Raw genomic sequence first — 21,791 nt, 5'->3', positions numbered from 1 at the left:
AACTCACTTTGTAGACCAGGCTGGCCTCGAACTCAGAAATCCGCCTGCCTCTGCCTCCCGAGTGCTGGGATTAAAGGCGTGTGCCACCATGCCTGGCTTGTTATTGTTTTTTTTTTAATTAAAATGTTTTTATTTTATGTGTATGGTTCTTTTGACTACAAGTTTGTGGGTGCACCACTTGTGTGCCTGGAGCACTTGGAGGCCAGAAAATGGTGTCAGATCCTCCCGTCCTGGAGTTCCAAATGGTTGTAGGAATTGAACCTGAGTCCTCTGGAAGAGCAGTCATTGCTCTAAAGTACTGAAGTATCTCGCCAAGGGCTCAGGGTTGTTTTTGTTTGCTTGGTTTGTGTTTTAAGACAGAGTCTCATTATGTAGTGCAAGCATTGTGGAACTCACTGTGTAGACCAGTGGCTTCAAACTCACAGAGATCCATTTGTGTTTGCTTCTCAACTTCTGGGACTAAAAGCATGTGCTCTCATGAGCAGCCAGATGCTTGCCTTGTTACATCCAAGGGGTCCAAACTCTGCCCCTCAGGATTGCATAGCAAGTGCTCCCAGCCACTGGGCCATCTCTCTAGCTGTGAGTCCAGACAAGGGCTGGACTCTACATTCAGTCACCCAGGGGGAGCTGAGACAGCTGTCCCTAGGATCAACAGTTGCTTTTGAATATGGGAAAGGGAGTGGCCTTCAAAGATTGGGAAGAAGAAAATGCGGATAATGGTGAGGGTTGTGTAGGGAAGAGGAACAGAGGCTGGAAGACAGGTGGGTTACAAGTTGGGTCACACTTAGCACAGGGTGCTAAGAGGCTGAGGAATCTCCTCCTGGCTTCACTCACTCCCCAGGATTTTGCTTGGCTCTCAGAACACAGCTCAAAACTCACCTCTACCCAGAGGCTCCATCATTCCCACCCTGCCCACACATCTATGATTGGTCCACATGGCTTGTTTTAAGGCTTTAGACCTTGTCCTGATTGTGGCTGAGGCAGAGGACAACATCTGGGACTCTTGTCTTCTTTTACCCAACCCAGAATGTCTTCTTGTTCCTCATCCCAAGGCCTGTGATGGTGTTGCCTTGGCAGAGACTTAAGGCAACCTTCCTAATGCTGTGACTCTTTAATATATTTCTTCATGTTGTGGTGACCCCCAACCATAACATTATTTCATTATGATTTCATAACTGTGATTTTGCTGCTACTATGAATCATAATGTAAATATCTGATATGTGACCCCTGTGATAGAGTCATCAGACCTTCAAAAGGATCTCAGCGCACACATTGAGAATGGTTGACTTGAGGTCATAGGCAAAAGGAACTAAGGCTGCTAGTAATCTGACATTAAAAAAACCCGAGACATTCTAGTGCCAAGTGGGTGGATGCAGTTTGTCACAGGGGTCCCTGAAAGTGGAAAAGGAGGGAGGAGAGAGATGACATGTTAACAGGAACAACAGTCATGGATGTGATGTCATGTGATGTGAAGAGGATCCAGTCCACCACTGCCAGTTCTGGAAATGGAAAGATGTCCACAGCCTAGGGATTTGGAAGCCTCTAGAAACTGAAAAAGATGAGGTGACCCCCTTTAAGCGCCCTACAGAAAAGGAATTCAGCCTGAGGTCAGATTGATTGTAGTCCAGTAAACACTACATGGACTCTCAGAGTTGTAAGATGAGAAATTTGTGTTGTTTTCAAGCAATTCTGTTTGTGGCAATCTGCTACAGTAGTGCCCGGACCAGGAAAGCGCCCTAGGCTAAAGCCTTATGTGGAGTCAGACAACCCTGCATTAAAATCATAGCTCACCTGCTTACCAGCTATGGAGCCCTGAGCAAACCGGTTCCTGTCTGAGTCTCATTGCCCTCATTTATAGACCAGGAATGACCTGTAGCGTAGGGTTGTACAAGAAATAAAACAGATTCCGTCGTTGTGGCACCCACCTTTAATCCAGCACTCAGGGGGCAGAGGCAGGAGGACCTCTGTGAGCTCAAGGCCAGTCTGATCCACACAACAGTTAGGAGCTCTAGAACAGTTATGTAGATGAACCCTGTCTCAAAAAAAAAATTTTTTTTTAAATAGAGCCTACAAGATGTCTCGTTAAGAAAGGGACTTTGCTATGCACACCTGGTGGCTCAGTTACGAGGACAGAATTCGATCACCTTAGAGTGGAAGAAGAAAATCACCTCTACAAAGTTATCCCACATGCCTGGTGGCACAGGGACCCAGGCATACGCACAATATATATACATACTTTAACCTAAAACTGGAGCGATCCTTGGCTGGCAGCCACATCTTCAGTGGCTACTGTAGATATTGACATGCCCAGGCTCTTCTGGAACCCCCAAGATGGTGTTGGTGCTGGGCCCTCCGAGAAGTGAAGAGTCTTAAATTTCAGGGCCACTCTTAGTCCACACCTGGCCCTCTTTTGGAACCACAGCACCACCAGAAATCTAGGTGACATAGGCAGAGCCTCCTTAGATATAAATAAGCGCATGCTAGGTAACACACAGCTCCCAGAGACACAAGTCAGGAAAGGCCCCTTGCGGTCAAGTGGCAGGTGGCTGATTGCAGGCATTGCTCCCCTGGGGAGCCCCTCAGCCCCTCCACCCTGATTAGCTTCAAATTGGTGGAGTAATTTGAGCCCCCCAAAATCCTGATGGTAATAGATGGTACTCCATCACCACTTGTCAAGTTGATCTGCCCAGCCTCTGCCTTGGCTCATCAGATGGCAAGACAGGCTCACCATCACCACCACCACCACCACCACCACCATCTCACTGGTCCTACTAAGTGCTAGCTGCTTTGCTGGGTCTCATCATCTTGGAGCTTTACAAAGTCAGAAACATGTATGATTCTCAAGGCTACAGGATGTGGAAGTGGACTTGGCCCTCAGATCTGGGTCAGACCTGTGCTCCTACCCACTAACCTGTGGCCTTCAAGTGGCCATGGGATTGCTCCCATAGGCTAGAGATCTTACATGTAGACCCCAGGGACTACTTATGCTGTCTCTCATGCTGGGGTGGGTAACTGAAGGTCTTGTAGCTTAGGACTCTGTCTCAGAGCAGACCTTTGCTTCAAAACAAATGGCAGCCGGCAGCCACCAGAGCAGCTGAGGAAAGTTCACAACTCTTTAGAGACAGATCCCAGATGTAGATTTTTATGCAGAGGCACAATAGGGACAGTGTTTAGTCCAGTGGGGTCCATGGTCCTTCACCTCTGCAGTCACTGTGACAGGGGTATAGTGGAGACATGTAGCCTGTCTTTGGCTACTTTGTGGGTTCTTCTTTCTTCCACCCTTCTCCTCCCCTTTTCTGCCACCCTTTCATCTCCTTAAGTAGGAGAAAAAAAAAGGATAGAAAGGAAAGGGGGCGATGCTATCATCAGACCACTTCCTCTGGTTAGGGGTGTTGTGTTCCTTGAGGCAAGTTTGTTCTTCACCATCAAGATATCTAATGTCTTGTTTCTTTTTTTGTGAGCAACTACTTAACAAACTGAAACCAACGACCCACCAACGACCCACCAGCAACCCACCAACAACCCACCAACAACCCACCAACGACCCACCAACGACCCACCGTACCTTTAGGGGCCCTAACATTTATATAACCTCTTGAAAAGTCCCCCCGAATTCCAAATGTCACCCAATCTCAAAAACTATCGGCAGCTGGAAAAATCACACCCTTGCTAGAGCATGAGGCAAATCATTGTCAGCTGCTGTGGACAGTCTGAAGCAGCCCCATATCCCACACCTGGGATTAAAACAAAAACATTATTATTTCCGTGTGTGTGTGTGTGTGTGTGTGTGTGTGTGTTTAAAGAACCCAAAATTCAGCTGGACGGTGGTGGCACACGTCTTTAATCCCAGCACTTGGGAGGCAGATGGATTTCTGAGTTCGAGGCCAGCCTGATCTACAGAGTGAGTTCTAGGATAGCCAGGACTGCACAGAGAAACCCTGTCTTGAAAAACCAAAAACCAACCAACCAACCAAACAAACAAACAAAAACCCAAAATTGGAGAATTCTAACTATAGAAAGAAGAGGTGATGCTTGTCTGTAATCCCAGCACTCCCATGGCTTAGGCAGCAAGATCATGAGTCAAGGCTAGCCTGGGCTAGCCTGGACTACATAGTCAAGTTTTAGTCACCCAAGTTATATAAGAGACTGTATCTTTTTTTTAACCAAGAGAGGGAAAGGGGAGTTGAGAGATCCGTGGGTGACAGGCCTGGCCCATTCAGTTCCTCCATCTTCCTCTCCCACCCTGCTCTGCATGGTGGCTTCTCTTCACATTCTTGATGGCTGAAGGGCAGGAGCCTGGAATAGGGACTGGGCTTTGTTTTCCTTGATGCTATAGCAGTGTGTGGTAGACTTGTTGCTATTATATAACCTTAGGTTTTATAGGAGAAGTTTGTAAAGGACAGGGACTTATGGGGGCCTCTGGGGTGCCTGAGGCTGCTGGGAAGTGTTGATATTGAAGATAAGATCCCAGAGCCAAAGTACCCAGCAAGGACTCTGTTTTCTCCTACTACGTGGGTCTTTCATAGGATGTAGGCTAAGGAATCCCCTACCAATATACCCAAGGCTTGGTGGGTTTGCTGGGGTACCTATTCCCCCTCAGCAATGAGCATTTGCTCACAGAGGTAGGACATTTTTCTGGTCCCTGGGTGTCCTGGAGGAGGTTCACAATCCCATTACTGGTTCCTGAAGATGTACAAGGTAAAAGTGTGGGTATAGGGTCTGTGTGTCCTGCTAAGCTGGGCCACTCTGCAAGGAGGGCCAGAGGTGCTCTCTGTGTCCAGGTGGACCCAGGAAACAGCCACCACCAGTCTTATATTCTCCCCTTCCCCGTGTGACACCATGGGCAGTCAGGTACACTCGAGACCCCAGGCATAACATCTGACTCTAACAGATGGCTGCCAAGTGGCAGCCTTGTAACATAAGACCTCCAATCAGCAATTGACGTAACGGCTGAAAAAGGTCTGTCATATGCTGGCATTTCTTGGCAGAACCCTTAGCTAACACTACCCTATTCTCAGACTTTAGTAGTTTGTTCTCTGGAGACGACAGGTCCTAGACATCACAGTGATATCGTGTCCCCTGGGCCATCTGTGTGTGGTTGTGCTTGGGCTCCAGATGTACTGTGTGTGAGATGGGTTTTCAAGGGCCCTGCTTTGGAAGAAAATAGCTAAGCCGAGAGAATAAGGCCCCTGACATCAGCCTCAGACTTAAGTCACAGCTCAGTCATAGTCATCTTTTAGTGCTTAGGCTCCATCCATGAAATTCTGGCCCATGGAACTTGAGCTTTTCCACATATAACTGAGGGGCTGGACTGGAGAACTTTCTAGTTTAGCCAGTGTAGTAAGCTGGCAGGGCTCTGCACTTGGAGCTTTGACCCTGACACCACTGCTCTGTGGGTCTGGAGAGAAGGTTCAACTTGCACATCCATTTTAGTGTTGACTAGGAAACTTGGCAGAACACTGATGTTCGGCTGGGATAGAGCCCGCCATTGCATACATTAAAAAAAAAAAAAGGCTCCAAGTGTTTTCTTACAAATGTGGCCAGGGCTGAGACCCACTAACCGAGGAAGGGGTTTGAGGTTAGGAGTGCCAACAGTCAGTTTTCCTGTCATTACCCATTCCTAGTTTTTCAGCCATCAACCACAGACCTGAGGGGCTTCAGGGAAAACTCCAGGAGTGGGTTTCAATGTTCTGTGTCTCCTGGTGTCTAGCATGTGCCTGAGGCAGTGCTAGCTAAAATTTGGGTACTCAACTCTTGCTGAGCACCTGTCTTAAGTCAGGGCTCAGTGTTTTCCCAGAGGCTGCTCCCTGACTCCCCCTGAAGCATGTAGAAAGCCTAAGAGAATGGAGAGTGTGTGAAGGGATCTCTCTGCTGCCCGCCTGCCTGCCTGCCTGCCCGCATCCTCCCGCTGGCGGGTTCCTCAGCAACCGCCCAGCCTGACACCAGATTGGAGTTCACATGATTCTGCCTCAGCTCAGGAATGGAGAGCTTCCAGCTGGGGATTTTCTAGATGAGCTGGGATGATTTTTTTTTTTCCTGCGGGATTGAGAGAGGGAGAGCTCGTCCGTGTGCAGCGTTGTCCAGACCCTGCCAAGTTGAGCTGTAGGAGTACAGCTGGCTGAGGACTGAGGGTAGAGCCTAGCCGGAAGGGCTGAATCAGAGGACTCTTGCTAGGTTTTCTCGCAGAGAACTCTCAGGGCTGCAGGGGGCGGACCTCACTGCTGCCTCCCCATTTCCTCCTCAACTGCCTGTGGACTCCTCACTGCCTTCCTTTGCCCTACCAGGAGGCTCTAGAAAAATCCAATCACTGTGGGTATGGGGCTGGATAGTTTCTAAACTGACCTGCTTGTGGGACAGAAATCAATTTAATTGACCTGTTCTTAAAAGAAATGAAATAGAAGAGACAACACCAGTGTGAAAAAGAAGCATCAGGTAAGCATTGTGTGGGGGAGTTTCTTAATCTACGTGTGTGTGTGTGAGTGTGTGTGTGTGTCTGTGTGTGTGTGTGTGTGTGTGTATCTGTGTGTGTGTGTGTCTGTGTGTGTGTCTGTGTGTGTGTATCTGTGTGTGTGTTACATGTGTACACAGCCACACTCTCAAATGTATTTCTTGCTATTGTTTGTGGTTTGTTTTTGTTGTTTGTTTGTTTTTTTTCAAAGGTAGCAATTGAGTACCTGGTTGCTTTTGTTCTGGATTCAGATTCACCCCGACTTAACCGTGTAAACTCCAAGACCTGGTTCAGCCTCCTTGGGCTTCAAGTTCTATGAAGTGGGTTAGCAATGCCAGCCCCACCCAACTTACAGATATTTGCTAAGACTTTGAAACTGTTACAGGATATTAGAAATGAGACTGAATTGTCTTTGTTATTGTAGAGGTGAGACTATTTGGGTGGGGGAGAGAAGGAAAAAAAAAGAGTTGATTTCTATTCCTTCCTGGGGGAAATTCCTTATAAGCTTGCCTTCATGGGACAGCTGGGTACCCTAGTTCCTCTGGAACCAGCCTGTGTAAATGTCTGGAGGCTTGGCCAGCTGAGGGAAGGGAACCAAGCATATGGGAACTCCCCAGCTCTGTGGGCTGAGGCTCTGGATGGTCCCTGGCACCAGGAGACTCTGTCTGAGTACGTGCCTAGTGTGGTATGCAGAGGGATGGGTACCGGGGAAATAGCTATCCACGAGCCAGGAGAAATCCAACTCTCCATCTCTGCCTCCTACCTGGCGGCAGCTTCGGCCAGAGTTGCTTCTTTCCCATCAGGCTTCATGTGGTCACTAAACCTGTGGTGACATCTACCTGATTGACTCGGATGCGTGTAAAGATCTGCCTCTCGGAGCTGCATCACCTTCTGTGCATTTTTTCTTAGTTTCTCAGTTAGATGGTAAAGAGCTGTTTCTACTGCTTTCTGCACATCCCTCCACCATGGGAGACTAATGACTAGTAGGTGCCTAGTAGGTCACATCCTCCAGGAGCAGGAGGCTAACCCACCTCAAAGCCTACTGGTCCCTGTGGTAGCGTCTGTGAGGCCTGGAGGCTAAAGCTGGTTGCTCAGTGGTGATCCTGATCAAGGGTCAGAAAGTCGGGAACAAAGTTTAAAACCTGGCCTTCCATATATCAGCTGTGGAACTTCTGAGGGGCTGGCCTGTCTTTGACTATCTGGGCTCTTCTCATTGAAGAGGTGGAGTGGACATCCAGAACTGTGCCTGGTTAGCAGAGGACTCTGTGCAAATGTGCCTCAGCTTTTCCACTTTGCAATACTTCTGCGTCTGATGTGGCCTTTAGTTTTTGAGTTGAGTTTTTTGGGAGAGAAGCTCTCCTGGATCCCAGGTGGAAAGGGGACAGTCCAGTGAAGACATGGCTTCCACTGCAGGGCTTTATCCTCAGAAGTGGCAGGAGACTGAGCTGGCTGTGATGGGGACTCATTGTCCAGCTAAAGCAGCCTTAGAAATCCCTCCATCTCACTTTCCTACTTCTGTTAGTGAGGTCACTGCTCTAGCACCCAGCTTCAAAATCCTCACCCATCCTCCTCTGCACCATCTACTCCAACTCTGTCTCCTTCCCCACCTATGCCTCACTTATCAACTCTCACATTGATGTATCTACCCATTCATTCATTCATTCATTCATTCATCTGCCCAATCTGTCCATCTCCTTCCCACCCAGAAACTCCACACACTTACTTGTCTCCCTACCCATCCATCTAACAATTCTTGAGAGGCTAGAGGACCAAGCATCGAAGAACCTCTCCATTTCCCCGACTGTTCCCTTCCATTTTTAATTTGTTGGTATTCTTGTCTCCTCTCTGGACTTGTCTGCCTTATATCTACATCCTTTCTTGGCAAGCTACTTTCAGTTCCCCAAAGGTACTCATTTTCTCTCTCTTGCATTTGATACCTTGCACACATTTTCCACAGGCAGAAACTCCTCACTCTTTGGGCAGCTCTTCCTCTTCCTCTTCCTCTTAGACTTAGTCTGATTGTCACTGTTCGGGAAGGTTTTCCTTACTGCATTAGGCTACCTCCAAGGAACTCCTACAAAATCTTGTGCTTATTCTGAGTTTACTTCATTTATCTGCTCTTCTTCATGAGGCTAAAATGAAGTTGGATGTTAGGGCCAGTGTATAGTGTAGTACCTTCCATACAATGGGCATTCAGTGACTGTTCTAGGATGAATGTTTGGATGGATAGATAGAAGCGGGTGGCTGAGTGGATAGATGGGTGGATAAATGATGGGTGGATAAATGAATGATGAATAGATGCATGGATGGATGATGAATGGATGGATACATGGATGGATAGATAGATGGATGATGGATAGAGATGAATGATTGTTGGATGTATACATGACAGATGGATGGATGGATGGATGGATGGGTGGGTGGATGAGTGGGTAGACAGATGGGTGGATAATGGGTGTGGGATGATAGGGGATAGATGAGTGAGTGAGTGAGTGAGTGAGTGAGTGAGTGAGTGATTGAACAGCCAGTTTTTTTGTTTTTTTGTTTTTTTTTTTTTTTTTTACTTGATTAGATTTGTGGTTTGGAAAATGGCTTTTAGGTGGTAAATTGTAGACATGAGCCTGACTTAAGGCAGTTGCACTGACTTCAGGAAAGAAGTCTTGATCAAGCCTGGTGAGAGAAAGGAAGAAAAGAGAGATACTTTCAAACACTTAGTTGAAAATTCTACAAGTTGGCAATTTACTTAAGTGAAAGATGATGGAGAAAGCCAAAGACCACCCATTTATGGTGAATAACTGGGCAAGGGGGGACATCTTTTCTAAGGACATGTTAGTGGACAAAATGTTGTACCAAGTCTGGACCCCACTGAGCATGTCCTGTGGCGCGGCAGGAGTGGTTTGTGCAGCCTCCAGCCTTGGGAGAGCAACGGGAGCCATCAGTGTGCAATGGGATTAGAATCATGGAAAGCATGCCTGGAATAACAAGAGTGAGCAGACACTGAATATGACAGGGGTGAGGAGACACCCTTGCATCCACCAGACACTGCCTCTCTTGGCAGTGATTAGTGTGTGTGGCCTTCCTGACTTCTGGGCGTGGAGATTCGCTGGGGGTGGGAGCTCCTTCTCATTTTATTTAAGTCTCCCATGCATGTAGCCTGGCCTGTGAACACTGCATGTTTCACAAATACCTGCTCCAGGAATCCTGGAGGTACTGGACTGTTGGGCAAACTGTCTCTTTGGACCTTATGTCTAAAAAGAAAGAAGGAAGGAAGGAAGGAAGGAAGGAAGGAAGGAAGGAAGGAAGGAAGGAAGGAAGGAAGGAAAGAAAGAAAGAAAGAAAGAAAGAAAGAAAGAANGAAAGAAAGAAAGAAAGAAAGAAAGAAAGAAAGAAAGAAAGAAAGAAAGAAAGAAAGAGAGAGAGAGAAACCAAACAACAAACAGGGTTGTAAAGGTGGAGCCAGAGTACAGAGTGGAACCTTAATATAGCAAACATTTTGCAAGCTAAAGGAATACTCACAGAGACACTCGCAGTCACTACCCATGAGGGCCACTGGAAGAAGCAGAAGCAGCCTAGAAATGTCCAGGACCTGTGCCCTTGTTCTGCCCAAAGTTCCCGCTGGGTTTTAAGTGCCTTCCAAGTACCTCTGCTCCCTGCTTCAGGGACTCATGAAAGGAGGCTTTGCTCAGAATCTGAGCCCATGACCTTCTAGATGCTTCTTCTGGTGCCTCACTACTCAAAAGGTGTGACCCGTGCATGGTCCAGCAAACCTGCATCTCCTGCATCTCCTGCATCTCCTGCATCTCCTAGGAGCTTGTGTGAGATGGAAGTTTTTAAAGTACCTTTCTCAGACTCGGCCAGTTTGGAAACTCTGGAATAGGAGTCTCTGCAATGTTTTAAAACCTCCGGTGGATTCCAATGCAGACAGTTCAAGAACTGTTGTTCTTTTTGATCCAAAGTGAACGTGGGAGGTGCCTCAGCCTAACTGTAGTCGGTGCTGCTTCTTGGCTACGCAGGCTTGAACATTTCTGACTTTGGTTGCAAGAAGTGGCTTACTGCTGGCGTAGGAAAAAGGAAGCTATAAACCTCACCCCACCCTACCCCACACGTCCATACACTCACCACTAGTAAACAACAGAGTGGGGCCTGGTGACTATCAGGGAATTTCCAAGACCTGACAGGACATGTTTCAAGACGGAGGCTTTGTCTGCTCTGGTCTGTGGGATCCTGAAGCCTGTGCTCCCCACCCTCTTTTCTCTCCAATTTCATGTGGTGTGTGTGTGTGTGTGTATTTATGTTTGCATGTGTGTGTGCATGTCTCTGTGTGTGTATTTATGTATGCATATGTGTGCATGTCTGTGTATGTGTCTCTGTATGTTCATATCTTCATGTGTGTGTATGCATGTGTGTAGCTGTGTGCATGTGTGTATGTATGTCTCTCTGTGTGTTCATGTGTGTGCTATCTGCGTGTGGAGCCCCAACATTGGTGCTAGGAGTCATCTCCAGCCATCTTCCTCTAAATCCAACACAGGGATTCCTGAAATGGCTGGCCTGCTTGTTCTTGGCACTTTCTATCTCTGCTATTCAAGACTAGAATTACAGGTGGTTTGCCAGGCTCACCTGTCATTCACATGTGCTCTGGGGTATCTGAACTCTGATACTAACATTTGTATGGCATGTGTGTGAAGGTCAGAGGATAACTGTGGGACTCCAGTCTCTCCTTCCACCATTTGGGCCAAGGGGCTTAAACTCAGGTCGTCATGCTTGCCTTTGCAAGTTGAGCCATCTCACTGGTCCAAGTCTCCCCTTTTGAACCCCACTTTTCTTACCTGAAAAAAAAAAACAAGAAATGACCCTTCCTAGTCTTCTAAGAAGCCCCTAAACAGTCCACACTGCAAGGGCAGGGGAGTCAAGGTGAGTGCCAGGGAAGGTCTTTCCAGGAAATGACAGTTACCATATCTCTAGAAGAGAAGGAGCAGGTACTGTGGTGGGCGGTGCCATAGTGAGTCAAACTTTGGGAAGGAGTGACTAGGCAAGATCCAGGTGCAGGGACTGAGGACAGAAGGCAAGTCCTGTGCCTGGGTGGCGGGCAAGGTTGGGGAGCTGATACCAGTTTGTGGGCCTCGTGGATCCGGCAAGGGTGCTTGGATTTTAGTCTAGGTGTGAGAAAGGCTGCTTCCAAGTGTGTAGAGCAAGGGATGCTTCTCCGGAGGCTGGCGATGACTGGCGTGGGCCTGGGTGGGAGGTCTGGGATGGGGTTGAGTAGAGGCAGAGATGAGGTGGAGAGCAGAGCTGGGGCGGAGGGCGGAGGGGATCTGGAGGTGCTTCTTTGAGGAAAGAAGTTGGTTGGGATGAGAGGAGGGAAGAGCTTGCGTGGAAGAGGGGGCTGGGCTTCTTGCATGAGTTAGAGGGAGTTGGAATCCAGGTGACAGAAAGGGTGGCTTTGGACCAGACCCATCCCCTGCTCATTTAAAAACTAAGGAGAATTCTGGTCCCTTTATCCAGGAAAAGTGATTACACTGTGGTCTACCTTATCCTAAGGGCACACATCCAACACCCCCAGCAGATGCCGAAAACCACAGATGTGTAGAACTGACCTCTATTTACACCATGAGTTATCAAACATGTATGAACCTATACACACGATAGTTTAATTTGTATATTAGACATAGGAGGATATGAGCAACAACTAGTAATAAAGTAGAATAATTACAACAGTATACTGCAATGAATTTATGTGAATATGTTTTTTTCCTTTCAAAATGTCATTTTGTTTTGAGACAGAATTTTACTATCTGAGGACAGAAGGCAAGTCCTGTGTCCTCAAGGTGGGGGTGGCAGGCAAGGTTGGAGAGCTGATACCAGTTTCTAGGCCCAGGCTGGTCTTGAGCTCTCAGCAATCCTCCTGCCTCCACCTCTAATTATTGAGATTACAGATGTGTGGATATGTTCCACTACCTATAAATATGTGTGTGTGTGTGTGTGTGTAACATATGTGGTTGGTGGTATTTGTTTATCATTGTTTAAGTGACTGGCTCTTGCTCTGTACTTCAAGATGGCACTGAAACTGCCTGGCTTAGTTTCTTAAGTTCAAAATTCCTTAGTGTGCTATGCTCACCTATCCTTTTTTTCTCTCAATCACAGTTAACCTTGGGTGGCTGAGATCAGGGATGTGGAACCACAGGTCAGAGCAGGTGACTATGCATAGTTATCTACAAGGCTGAGAATGACTAAAGAGAAACTCACTGTGTTAGTCCTTAGGCACCTTGGGACTGGAACTGAGGGGTGCAGATTTCTCTGGGTCTCTTCTCATGGCCTGGGCCAGCTCCTCCTCCCATCTCTGCCCTGGTGGTCCACCTTCTACCCTAGCTCTCTTCTTTGCCTCATCTCTACCTCTACCTACCCCTATCCAGCCTTCCCACTCAGGCCCATGCCAGACAGGTGGGCAGGCACCAAGGCCAGAGGTCGGGAGGTGGTAGAGGAGAGGAGAGCTGGGGTGTTGGGGTGGAGGACAAGACTTGGTGCAGGAGAGAACTACAGGAACATGGAGCCTTGTGATCAGCTGAGACTTGGTCATGGTTTCTTGGGGGGGGGGTGTTCCCCTCTGGAACAAAGGTCACTATTGGCTTGTAGGCATCACACAACAGCTTAAATTTAGATTCCTTAGTCAGGTAGATTGTAGGTTCTACAGGGGAAGGAAAAAAATCAGTTCTTGGCTAGGGGTAGAGTGAGGGAAAAAAAATCTGAAAAGTCACAGTGACATGTCACCTTCCAGATGACGTCAGCATGAACATCCAGGAGACCTGTGGCAGTAAATTTAATCAGGAGACAGTTGGCAAATACTGAACAACCTAAAAGGGCTTCTTCAAGGAGTATAATGCCAAAAAAGCCTTTAAAATGCCACTTTGTCAGGGCAGACGACGCGTGCTGTCACCCCAGCACTGAGGAGCCCTAAGGAGGCTTGCGAGTTTGACACCCCAGTCCATGGTACACAGTGAGAAAAAAAAAACTGTTTGAAAATAATAATAGTAATAAAGACTAAAAAGAGAAACCAGAAAGTGCTGATCCAGCGAGATTTATTTCAGCTGAGAGAGAGGGGTTAAATCAGCAGAACGGTTCAAGCCTCTCCTGTTTTGATCGGTTAATTTATCAAACACACCGACAACAAACCAGTCTACTCTACCCTTAGATATGATTGTGGCCTGGAGTTCCCTTTGTTAAATTCTCAATGCGGTAAATGGCTCACTCATTTGGTGAAGAAGCTGAGCATCTCTGAGTCTTCCTTTTGCCCCTGCTAAAAATTACAGCTCACCCCTTGGCCCCTGACAGGGGTTATCGTGCAGCTTCCCATCTAGCACCCTCCTGATACCGACCAAAAGGGGGGGGGTGTGGGTTTTCAGATTTCTTTATTTATTTATTCATTCATTTACTTACTTTGTGTATGTGAGTACACTGTAGCTGTCTTCAGACACAGCAGAAGAGGGCATCAGATCCCATTACGGATGGTTGTGAGCCACCATGTGGTTGCTGGGATTTGAACTCGGGACGTCTGGAAGAGCAGTCGGTGCTCTTAACCACTGAGCCATCTCTCCAGCTCCAGGGAAGGTGTTTTTAATCCTCAAGTTCCAGATGAGGAAATTGAGGCTCAGAAAAGGTTACTGACTCACAAACTTACACAAGTGCCTGGCCTTGGCTTGACAATCAATTGTTTTGATCTCTAGTCCCAGAACCTAGCCCAAGATCCATTGAGGAGATGAGAGAGGTAACCCAGGAACTCAGGCCGGGCCCTATGATGAGAAACTATCCTTTATTCCTGGCCAAAGCACAGAAGGATGCAGAGCAGGGCATTTTTTTCTTCTGATGCCCTGGGGAGAAGTCCCTGGAATGGCTGTGGCCTCATTGGTTGGCCTAGTTTGTACAGTCCTATGATTGTTACTGCTGTGTAAGATGACAAAGCCCTTACACTGTGTTCAGGTTTAAAATGTTCTTGCCTCCAGTCTCCTTTGGAGAGCCAGGATCTCCTCCTTACCTCCATTGCTTGTACCAGGGGGCTAGTAAAATAAATAAGGGAACGAGGAGATAAATAAGGGAAGGCAGAGACAGGGAGCCATAAGCTGCACCTTGGTGTTTTGGAATGTCTCGTTCCATTGCACTGGAGTTGCTTGGTCCAGCTTCTTTTTTTTCTTTCCGTCTTCTCCTCCTTCTCCTTTTCTCCTTCTTTCTCCTTCCTCCTCCTCCTCCTCTTCCTCTTCTTCTTCTTCTTCTTTCTCCTCCTCCTTTGGTTTTTCAAGACACAGTTTCTCTGTGTAGTCCTAGCTGCCCTGGAACTCACTCTGTAGACCAGGCTTGCCTTGAACTCAGAGATCCGCCTGCCTCTGCCTACCAAGTTCTGGGATTAAAGGCGTGCGCCACCACTGCCCGGCCTGGTCCAGAGTCTAAATGAATATAGCATCTAGAACAGTGCCTGACAATGACAGGTGTCACATAAACGGTGGCTGTGATTATTCAAAGTCTTTTCCACCTTTACTTCTAGGGGGTCCGCCTACCACCAGTGATGCCTAGATCCTGATATATTTGCATCACCTTCTATAAACAAGATGGCAAGAGAGAGATTGGCTCCATCTCCAAGCCCATGAGGAGTAAGGCTCCTTCTGGCCCAAAGATGGGGAACATCACTACAGAAAACTCCTCACTATCTTGCCCCATCGACCACACCATCCACCAGACACTAGCCCCAGTGGTCTATGTGACCGTGCTGGTGGTGGGCTTCCCAGCCAACTGCCTGTCCCTCTACTTCGGGTACTTGCAGATCAAGGCCCGGAATGAGCTGGGGGTGTACCTGTGTAACCTGACCATTGCAGACCTGTTCTATATCTGTTCACTTCCCTTCTGGCTGCAGTACGTGCTTCAGCACGACGACTGGTCCCATGGTGACCTATCCTGCCAGGTGTGTGGCATCCTCCTCTACGAGAACATTTACATCAGCGTGGGCTTCCTCTGCTGCATCTCCATCGACCGCTACCTGGCTGTGGCCCACCCCTTCCGCTTCCACCAGTTCCGCACCCTGAAGGCAGCCGTGGGCGTCAGTGTGCTCATCTGGGCCAAGGAGCTGCTGACCAGCATCTATTTCCTCAATCACAAGGAGGTCATTGAGGACGAGGACCAGCACCGAGTCTGCTTTGAGCATTACCCTATCCAGGCCTGGCAGCGTAGCATCAACTACTACCGCTTCCTGGTGGGCTTTCTCTTCCCCATCTGCCTGCTGCTGGCCTCCTACCAGGGCATCCTCCGGGCCGTGCGCCGCAGCCACGGCACACAGAAGAGCCGCAAGGACCAGATTCAGCGGCTGGTGCTCAGCACCGTGGTCATCTTCTTGGCTTGCTTTCTGCCCTACCACGTGCTGCTGCTGGTACGCAGCCTCTGGGAGAGAAACTGTGAGTTTGCTAAGAGCATCTTCAACGTCTATCACTTCTCCCTCCTCCTCACCAGCTTCAACTGTGTAGCTGACCCGGTGCTGTACTGCTTTGTCAGTGAGACCACTCACAGGGACCTAGCCCGCCTCCGAGGAGCCTGCCTAGCTGTCCTTACCTGCTCTAGGACAAGCAGGGCCAGGGAAGCCTACCCACTGGGTGCCCCTGAGGCCTCTGGGAAAAGTGGGGCCCAGGGCGAGGAACCTGAATTGTTAACCAAACTTCACTCAGCCTTCCAGACCCCTAGCTCACTGGGAGTGGGAGGGCCCTCCACTGTGGGGTTGGCCTAGCTTGAGTCACGTGAATGAGGCTAAGTTAGGCCCTGAGCTTTCACCAACAGGCCTTGTGGTCGGGAGCTTGCATGGTGGCTGTCTCCCACTTTACCATGTACGGGTGCCTCTCTCCTCAGGAAGGAACCATGGTTTGGGCCACAGCCAGGTCCCTCTGGCCCCTGGAAACCTGCTCTGTGTCCTGAGCCTGGGCACTGCTGAGTGTGTGAATAAGCCCTGTCTCCTCCCATGTTCTCGGTGGCCACCTAGGCTGCAGATGGGAGGGAGTCGGCATCGTCACTTCCAGGAGATTTGCAAAGAGCAGCAGGCCTGGGGTGTGGAGAGGAGGGTAGAACCCTGTGTGGTCACCTGCCAAGCCTTCCAGTGCCCCTGTTGTCACAGATGATACCAGCCCAAGTGTGCTATGGTCTTGTGTGACACAGGAAGTTGTATAGCCACCATCAGTATTTGAGCTTGCCTCTAAACTAGTCTAGGCCAGAGGACTGGTTAAGGTGAAGAACAGGGGCGGGGTTGGTGGCTAGGGAGAACAGCAGAGAGGCAGTCAGGGAAGAAGCCCCAGCATCAGACATATCTCACTTTACAGAACTTATGGAACCGGGCCCCACCCCCAAGGGCTGATGGCAAATAAACCCCAGGGATCCCTAGAGAGATGTCAGGGGCCCTTCAAAACATCGTACTAAAGCTTAATAAGAAGACTTAGGCCTAAAGCTGCGTCCTTAGCCAAGTTCCTGGCACACAGAGTTTCTTTGTGTAGCCCTGGCTCTCCTGGAACTCACTCTGTAGACCAGGCTGGCCTCGAACTCAGAAATCCGCTTGCCTCTGCCTCCCAAGTGTTAGGATTAAAGGCATGCGCCACCACTGCCCAGCCCTAATTAGCTTTTTGTGTCCGTTTAGTCTAAGTGTCAGACCTGAGAGCCTAAGGGAGAAGAAAGAGGGAGAATATAAAAAATGGCAGGGTGTCCATGGCAACTGTATGCCAAGACATTGACACTAGGATCATGTATCTATTGTCAGTAATTCTGACCCTTCTCCCCCCCACGCACCATAGAGCATCCAGCAGCTTTTGAGAGTAGTGTGACCGTGACAGTTTCCCAGAATTCCTAAGTACAATGAACTAACCACACACACACACACACACACACACACACACACACAAATCATGTCTCGTGACCACAGGTTTGGCTCAAGCTGCATTTTGGCATAGGAGAGTTGGCAGAGATGGCTGCATGCCAGAAAGACCTACACCTTCCCCAGCCTCTGTCCTTACAGGCCAATGGTGATAGCTAAGTGTTCTGTGCCTCTTCATCTCACAGTATTTCCCCGTTTGACCTGTAATTCTGGATTCTCACTGGCTTGGACTGGAGCAAGCTAAGCCCCGCTCCCCTTACTAAGGAGTGCTGTATTTTTGTATTGTCTTCTCTCTTATGCCAAGTATCCCTGTGTTGGACTGTGAGGTGGGTTTATGTAGTGACTTCAGTCTGCAAATAAAACAAAGTAGCCAATCATAGCAGAGTGTGTGCAGTCCTTATAGGTAGAGACTCTGCCCACACCAGGAAGATCCCATGTGTCCTTGAAAGACCCCAAATAGAAAGATCCAAGGGCAAGATGGGGGTTGCATTTGAGTGCCTAACAAGTGGTTAAGCTCAAGCCACAAGGACAGTAGGGTTTTCTCTTCTGCCTCATGGCAAAGCCCATACAACCGTGCAGCATGTTGCAAAGCCCATACATTCATGCAGCATGTTGCAAAGCTACCCTGGATGCATCTGTGCAGGTGTTGTTGTAGATCCACCCTGGGACTTTTAAGGACAACACCCAGCCCTGTAGTTTAGCGAACAAGACTCCCTCTGTCTTTGACCACATGGGACTCTGCATATTGAGTATCTCCCCAACCCCGACCCCACCCCCCGCAAGGGTGAGCCCCCATCAGACCAGAAGAAGAGCCTGTTTCACTCATCTCTGGCATTTCCCCAGAACCAACTGGTTTTGCTTGCAGCCGCCCACCTTGCTTGTTGACAACCTCTGTCTGCCGGGGCATCCTCTCAACAGCATCAGACTCTGTGTTTATCACTAAGGATTGCCCACATCCTATTGAAGCATAAATTTAATTTTGACCACTTAATCCCTCTATGGATCAGGCTCCTGGAGTTTTGGAGTGTTATGGAAGAATAGCTCTTTCTTCCAAACAGACTAAGCAAGAATATTATTAAGGATTAATCCTGCTTTCTCTCCTAAGAGAAGGACTGGGAGCAAACGTCCATCTGGTTTGGACTGAAGGTGACAGAAGCCATTAAAATTCCTTTTTTACTCCCCAGTGTTGCTTAGTAATACAAGGACTCATCTTCCTGTTTACACACACTGGACTGTGGGTTGGCCCGAAGAGAGTAGGAGAGAGCCTCAGCACAGAGCACATCTCCATCTGTTGCTTCCCACCAGCTTGTGTTCTAGAGAAAGCCAGAAGCTGACCCAACTGCTTTATGCATCTAGGGATGGAGTCTCCATTCCTGGAATTCATCTGGTCTCAGTGTCCAGGGCTCTGGTGGGAATGGAAAGATCTCAATTCCATTCTCTTTCAGTTAGCAACTATCTTAGGAACAGCAGTGTATGAGATATTCACTGTCTGTGCTGGAGTATTCCAGAGAGGTCACAAGACCCAAATTCCTCACTGCAAAGAACCTCTTCTGGGTCCACTAGTAGTGGCAACTAAGTCACTACTGTGCAGACAAGCCATTCCAGGCGTATCTTAAATTCTAAGAACCCCAATGAAGAATCACTTTATCTGCTGTCTCTGATGTGATGTAACCCTCTGGGGACTGTTGTTTGAAGACACTTCTCAATGATAATTCTTCCAACTCAGATTAGCAAAACTGGATGCAATTAGAGCAACAAGCAAGTCACATCACAATGCTGTAAAACAAGGGGAGCAAGGGAATATCTCATGGTTAGCCCAGGGGGGGGGGTCAATCCCTAGCCCCAAATCATAATGAAAATGACAAACATAAGTGGCTGATATACGTTTATGTTTCTAAGATGTCCAATGAAAAGGGTCTAAGATGGAGGCTTAATTGGGAAAGTGCTTTCTGTGTAAGCATGGAAACTGAGTTCAATTTCTAGAACCCACATTTGAAAAAAAATAAAGAAAGCCAGCACTCAGGAGACAGAGGCAGATAAATCTTTGTGAGTTTGAGGCCAACCTGGTCTACATAGTAATTCCAGGATAGTCAGAGCTACATAGTGAGTCTCAAAATAACAACAAACTAAGAAACCCTCAAAAACAAACAACAATAACAACAACCCAGCCAGGCTCTGATGCTTACACCTGTAATGCCAGGTCTGGAGAGGTAGAGACAGATCCTGGGGGTTTTCCAGCCAGCCTGTCTAACTGAATCAGTGAGCTCCAGGTGCAGAGAAAGACCCTTGCTCAAAAAAGGAAGTAGAGAACCATTAGGGGAGGCATTCAGTGCCAATTTCTGCTCTCTATACTTGTGTGTCCATACCCACACTTAAACATGCACACACATACACACACACACACACACACACACACACACACACACACACACACACTGTTTGGAAAGTGATGACAGCAATTCAAAATCCTCCTGTGGACCAATTCTGTTACTGTAAAGAATGGTTGAGACGCTCCACTCTCTCGTCCCTGAAGAGCTAATTCAGCTGCCAAGTTCAGGAAGATGGGACCTCTCCTAGGAAGATGTGCCCATCTTAACCCTTGCTAAAAAGATAACCACAAAATTATCCATTTACTGCAATACCGTCCTTTATCCTTCCTGTAATTCCTGTCTCGTAGTACAGTCTGTAAGGGCAGCCCTGAGGTTCAACTGGCTCTGCCCGCCCTTCTGTGTCCTGTCTCAGAAAGAGACAGCTTACCCGTTTTCTTTTCTCTCTCTCTCTTTCTTGCAGATGCTGACCACAACCTAAGCATTTCTCCCCTGGTACTTTTGGCTTCGTCCTTACTCATTTTCCCCTTGTCTTGTCCATTTTCCCCTCTGGGCACCTGCTGAGATTTACAGATGTCCTGCCATGGAGTTTCCTTTGAAGCTCCTTTCATCCTCAGGTTCCCATTTGAGTCCATTCTTAAATTACTTTATCAATAAGACTAAGAACCCTAAGAAGGAACTCCAATTTCCCAAGCATCATCTGGCCATCATAAAGTGATACCCCAGGATCTTCCAGTAGCAGTTCCATAATCGTGGGATTCCCCCTGTCCATCTACAAAGGTAGGAGAAGTGTAAAAAGAATGCCACATGCAATTATGGCCCAGGGTGGAAGTGTTTGATAGCCTCATTACTCATACTCTATTAACCTGACCCTGGTCACGTGGGCCCCAGCTACAAGAGAGGCTGGGAAATGTAGTTTTTCTAGGTGACAAGACAAGGAAAGGTAAAATTGGTGAATATCTGGCCAATCTGATTGACAGTTCAAATCACCTCTGCTTAGCTCTTAAGCTGCCATTCGATCCCAACAAAATCTGCTTCTTCAAATGTGACACCTGGATCAGAACCTACATAATGTCGTCTACTTTACCTTAAGGACCACATTTCTCTGCTTCTATACTTCCAGGAAGCACATCACATCATAAATGTAGAGAACATACAATTTGCTAATAAGCCAAGCATTCTCCATCCTGCATTGAGAGCAATGAACTTCAAGAAGAAGCCAGCAGAAGCCATGTATAATGGTTAGGAAGTAGCAGATACAATGGGCTGAGCCAACTTGGGGTTGGCAGACAGTGGGAAGCAAGAGGTGACCTCAGAGAGATATCTTTCCTAGCTGAGCAACAGAATGTCAGTTGTGCCCAGGACATCCAGGGATAAGGAGCTGGCACACTTGTAAAGAGCATGCTACCTCAGTAAGCCAAGTCATCAGCTTGCCTATGAGTACCGACTGTATGTACTATTTCCTAGGCTCTCTCTCCACAGCATCCTGAAAAGCCCACAGATTCCATTTGCCCAGCAATGGCTGGAACCAAGCTAGCTCTCACCCTGGGTGAACCACAGTTCACCTGCAGGCCATCTCTTGTTCTTGTCACTGATTTCTGGAGGTGGTAGCCACCACAGACATGAACACAGACATTTCTCCTGAGAACAGACAAGGCTAGAACAAGGTTTGTGTGGGAATCACAATGTGAAGTGGAAAGTTTTAAAACCAGGTCCTGGAAGGCGGAGCACCAGCAGCCCCTGGGATGGACGCTCGGGAAGGGGTCCCCTCCACTCCTTTGTACCTCAGCCTCAGCGTAAGCTGAGAACCTGCCTTCAGAACCTGCCTTCTCTGATCTTAACTGGGTCTTAGCCTTTTTCTTAAATGGCTCAGCCATCTCCCCATACATTTCTTCCCACTGCAAGCATAACTTGTAACACCGTTACTCCTCAGTTTGTTCAGTGCTGAAGTAGAATGACTGCTATTACTATGCCAAAAGCCAAATCTATGAATATCTCCTTTGAAACATGAATCATAAGATTGTTGGCAGCTTTTCCACGATGTCAATAGTATTGTAGTCATCTTTTTTTTTTAATTGTCAAGATATCCTCTTTATCAGAGTTCCTCCTGGTGTGGAATTTGTACTGAAC

General features: G+C 48.0%; 1 protein-coding gene across 4 annotated transcripts in view; it reads left to right on the top strand.

Annotated features, from left to right (window-relative positions):
- Window positions 1–21,229, top strand: part of Gpr68 (G protein-coupled receptor 68) — a 35,845-nt gene extending 14,616 nt beyond the window's left edge. For 2 of the 4 annotated variants that reach the window (XM_029484365.1, XM_029484364.1), the window contains exon 2: window positions 14,980–17,699. In XM_029484365.1, the coding sequence (XP_029340225.1) occupies window positions 15,079–16,206 (1,128 nt within the window). In that variant the 5' untranslated portion in view covers window positions 14,980–15,078 and the 3' untranslated portion in view covers window positions 16,207–17,699. Of the gene's footprint in view, window positions 1–5,942; window positions 6,434–14,979; window positions 17,711–20,124 lie in introns of those variants that run through there. The other 2 variants (XM_029484366.1, XM_021179486.2) reach the window with 2 other exon arrangements.
- Window positions 21,230–21,791: the final 562 nt, after the last annotated feature.

The sequence above is a fragment of the Mus caroli genome, chromosome 12, assembly GCF_900094665.2.
Source record: "Mus caroli chromosome 12, CAROLI_EIJ_v1.1, whole genome shotgun sequence".
Taxonomy (NCBI): Eukaryota; Metazoa; Chordata; class Mammalia; order Rodentia; family Muridae; genus Mus; species Mus caroli.
The sequence above is the reverse complement of the archived record's forward strand: the minus strand, read 5'-3'. Positions and strand labels throughout refer to the sequence as shown.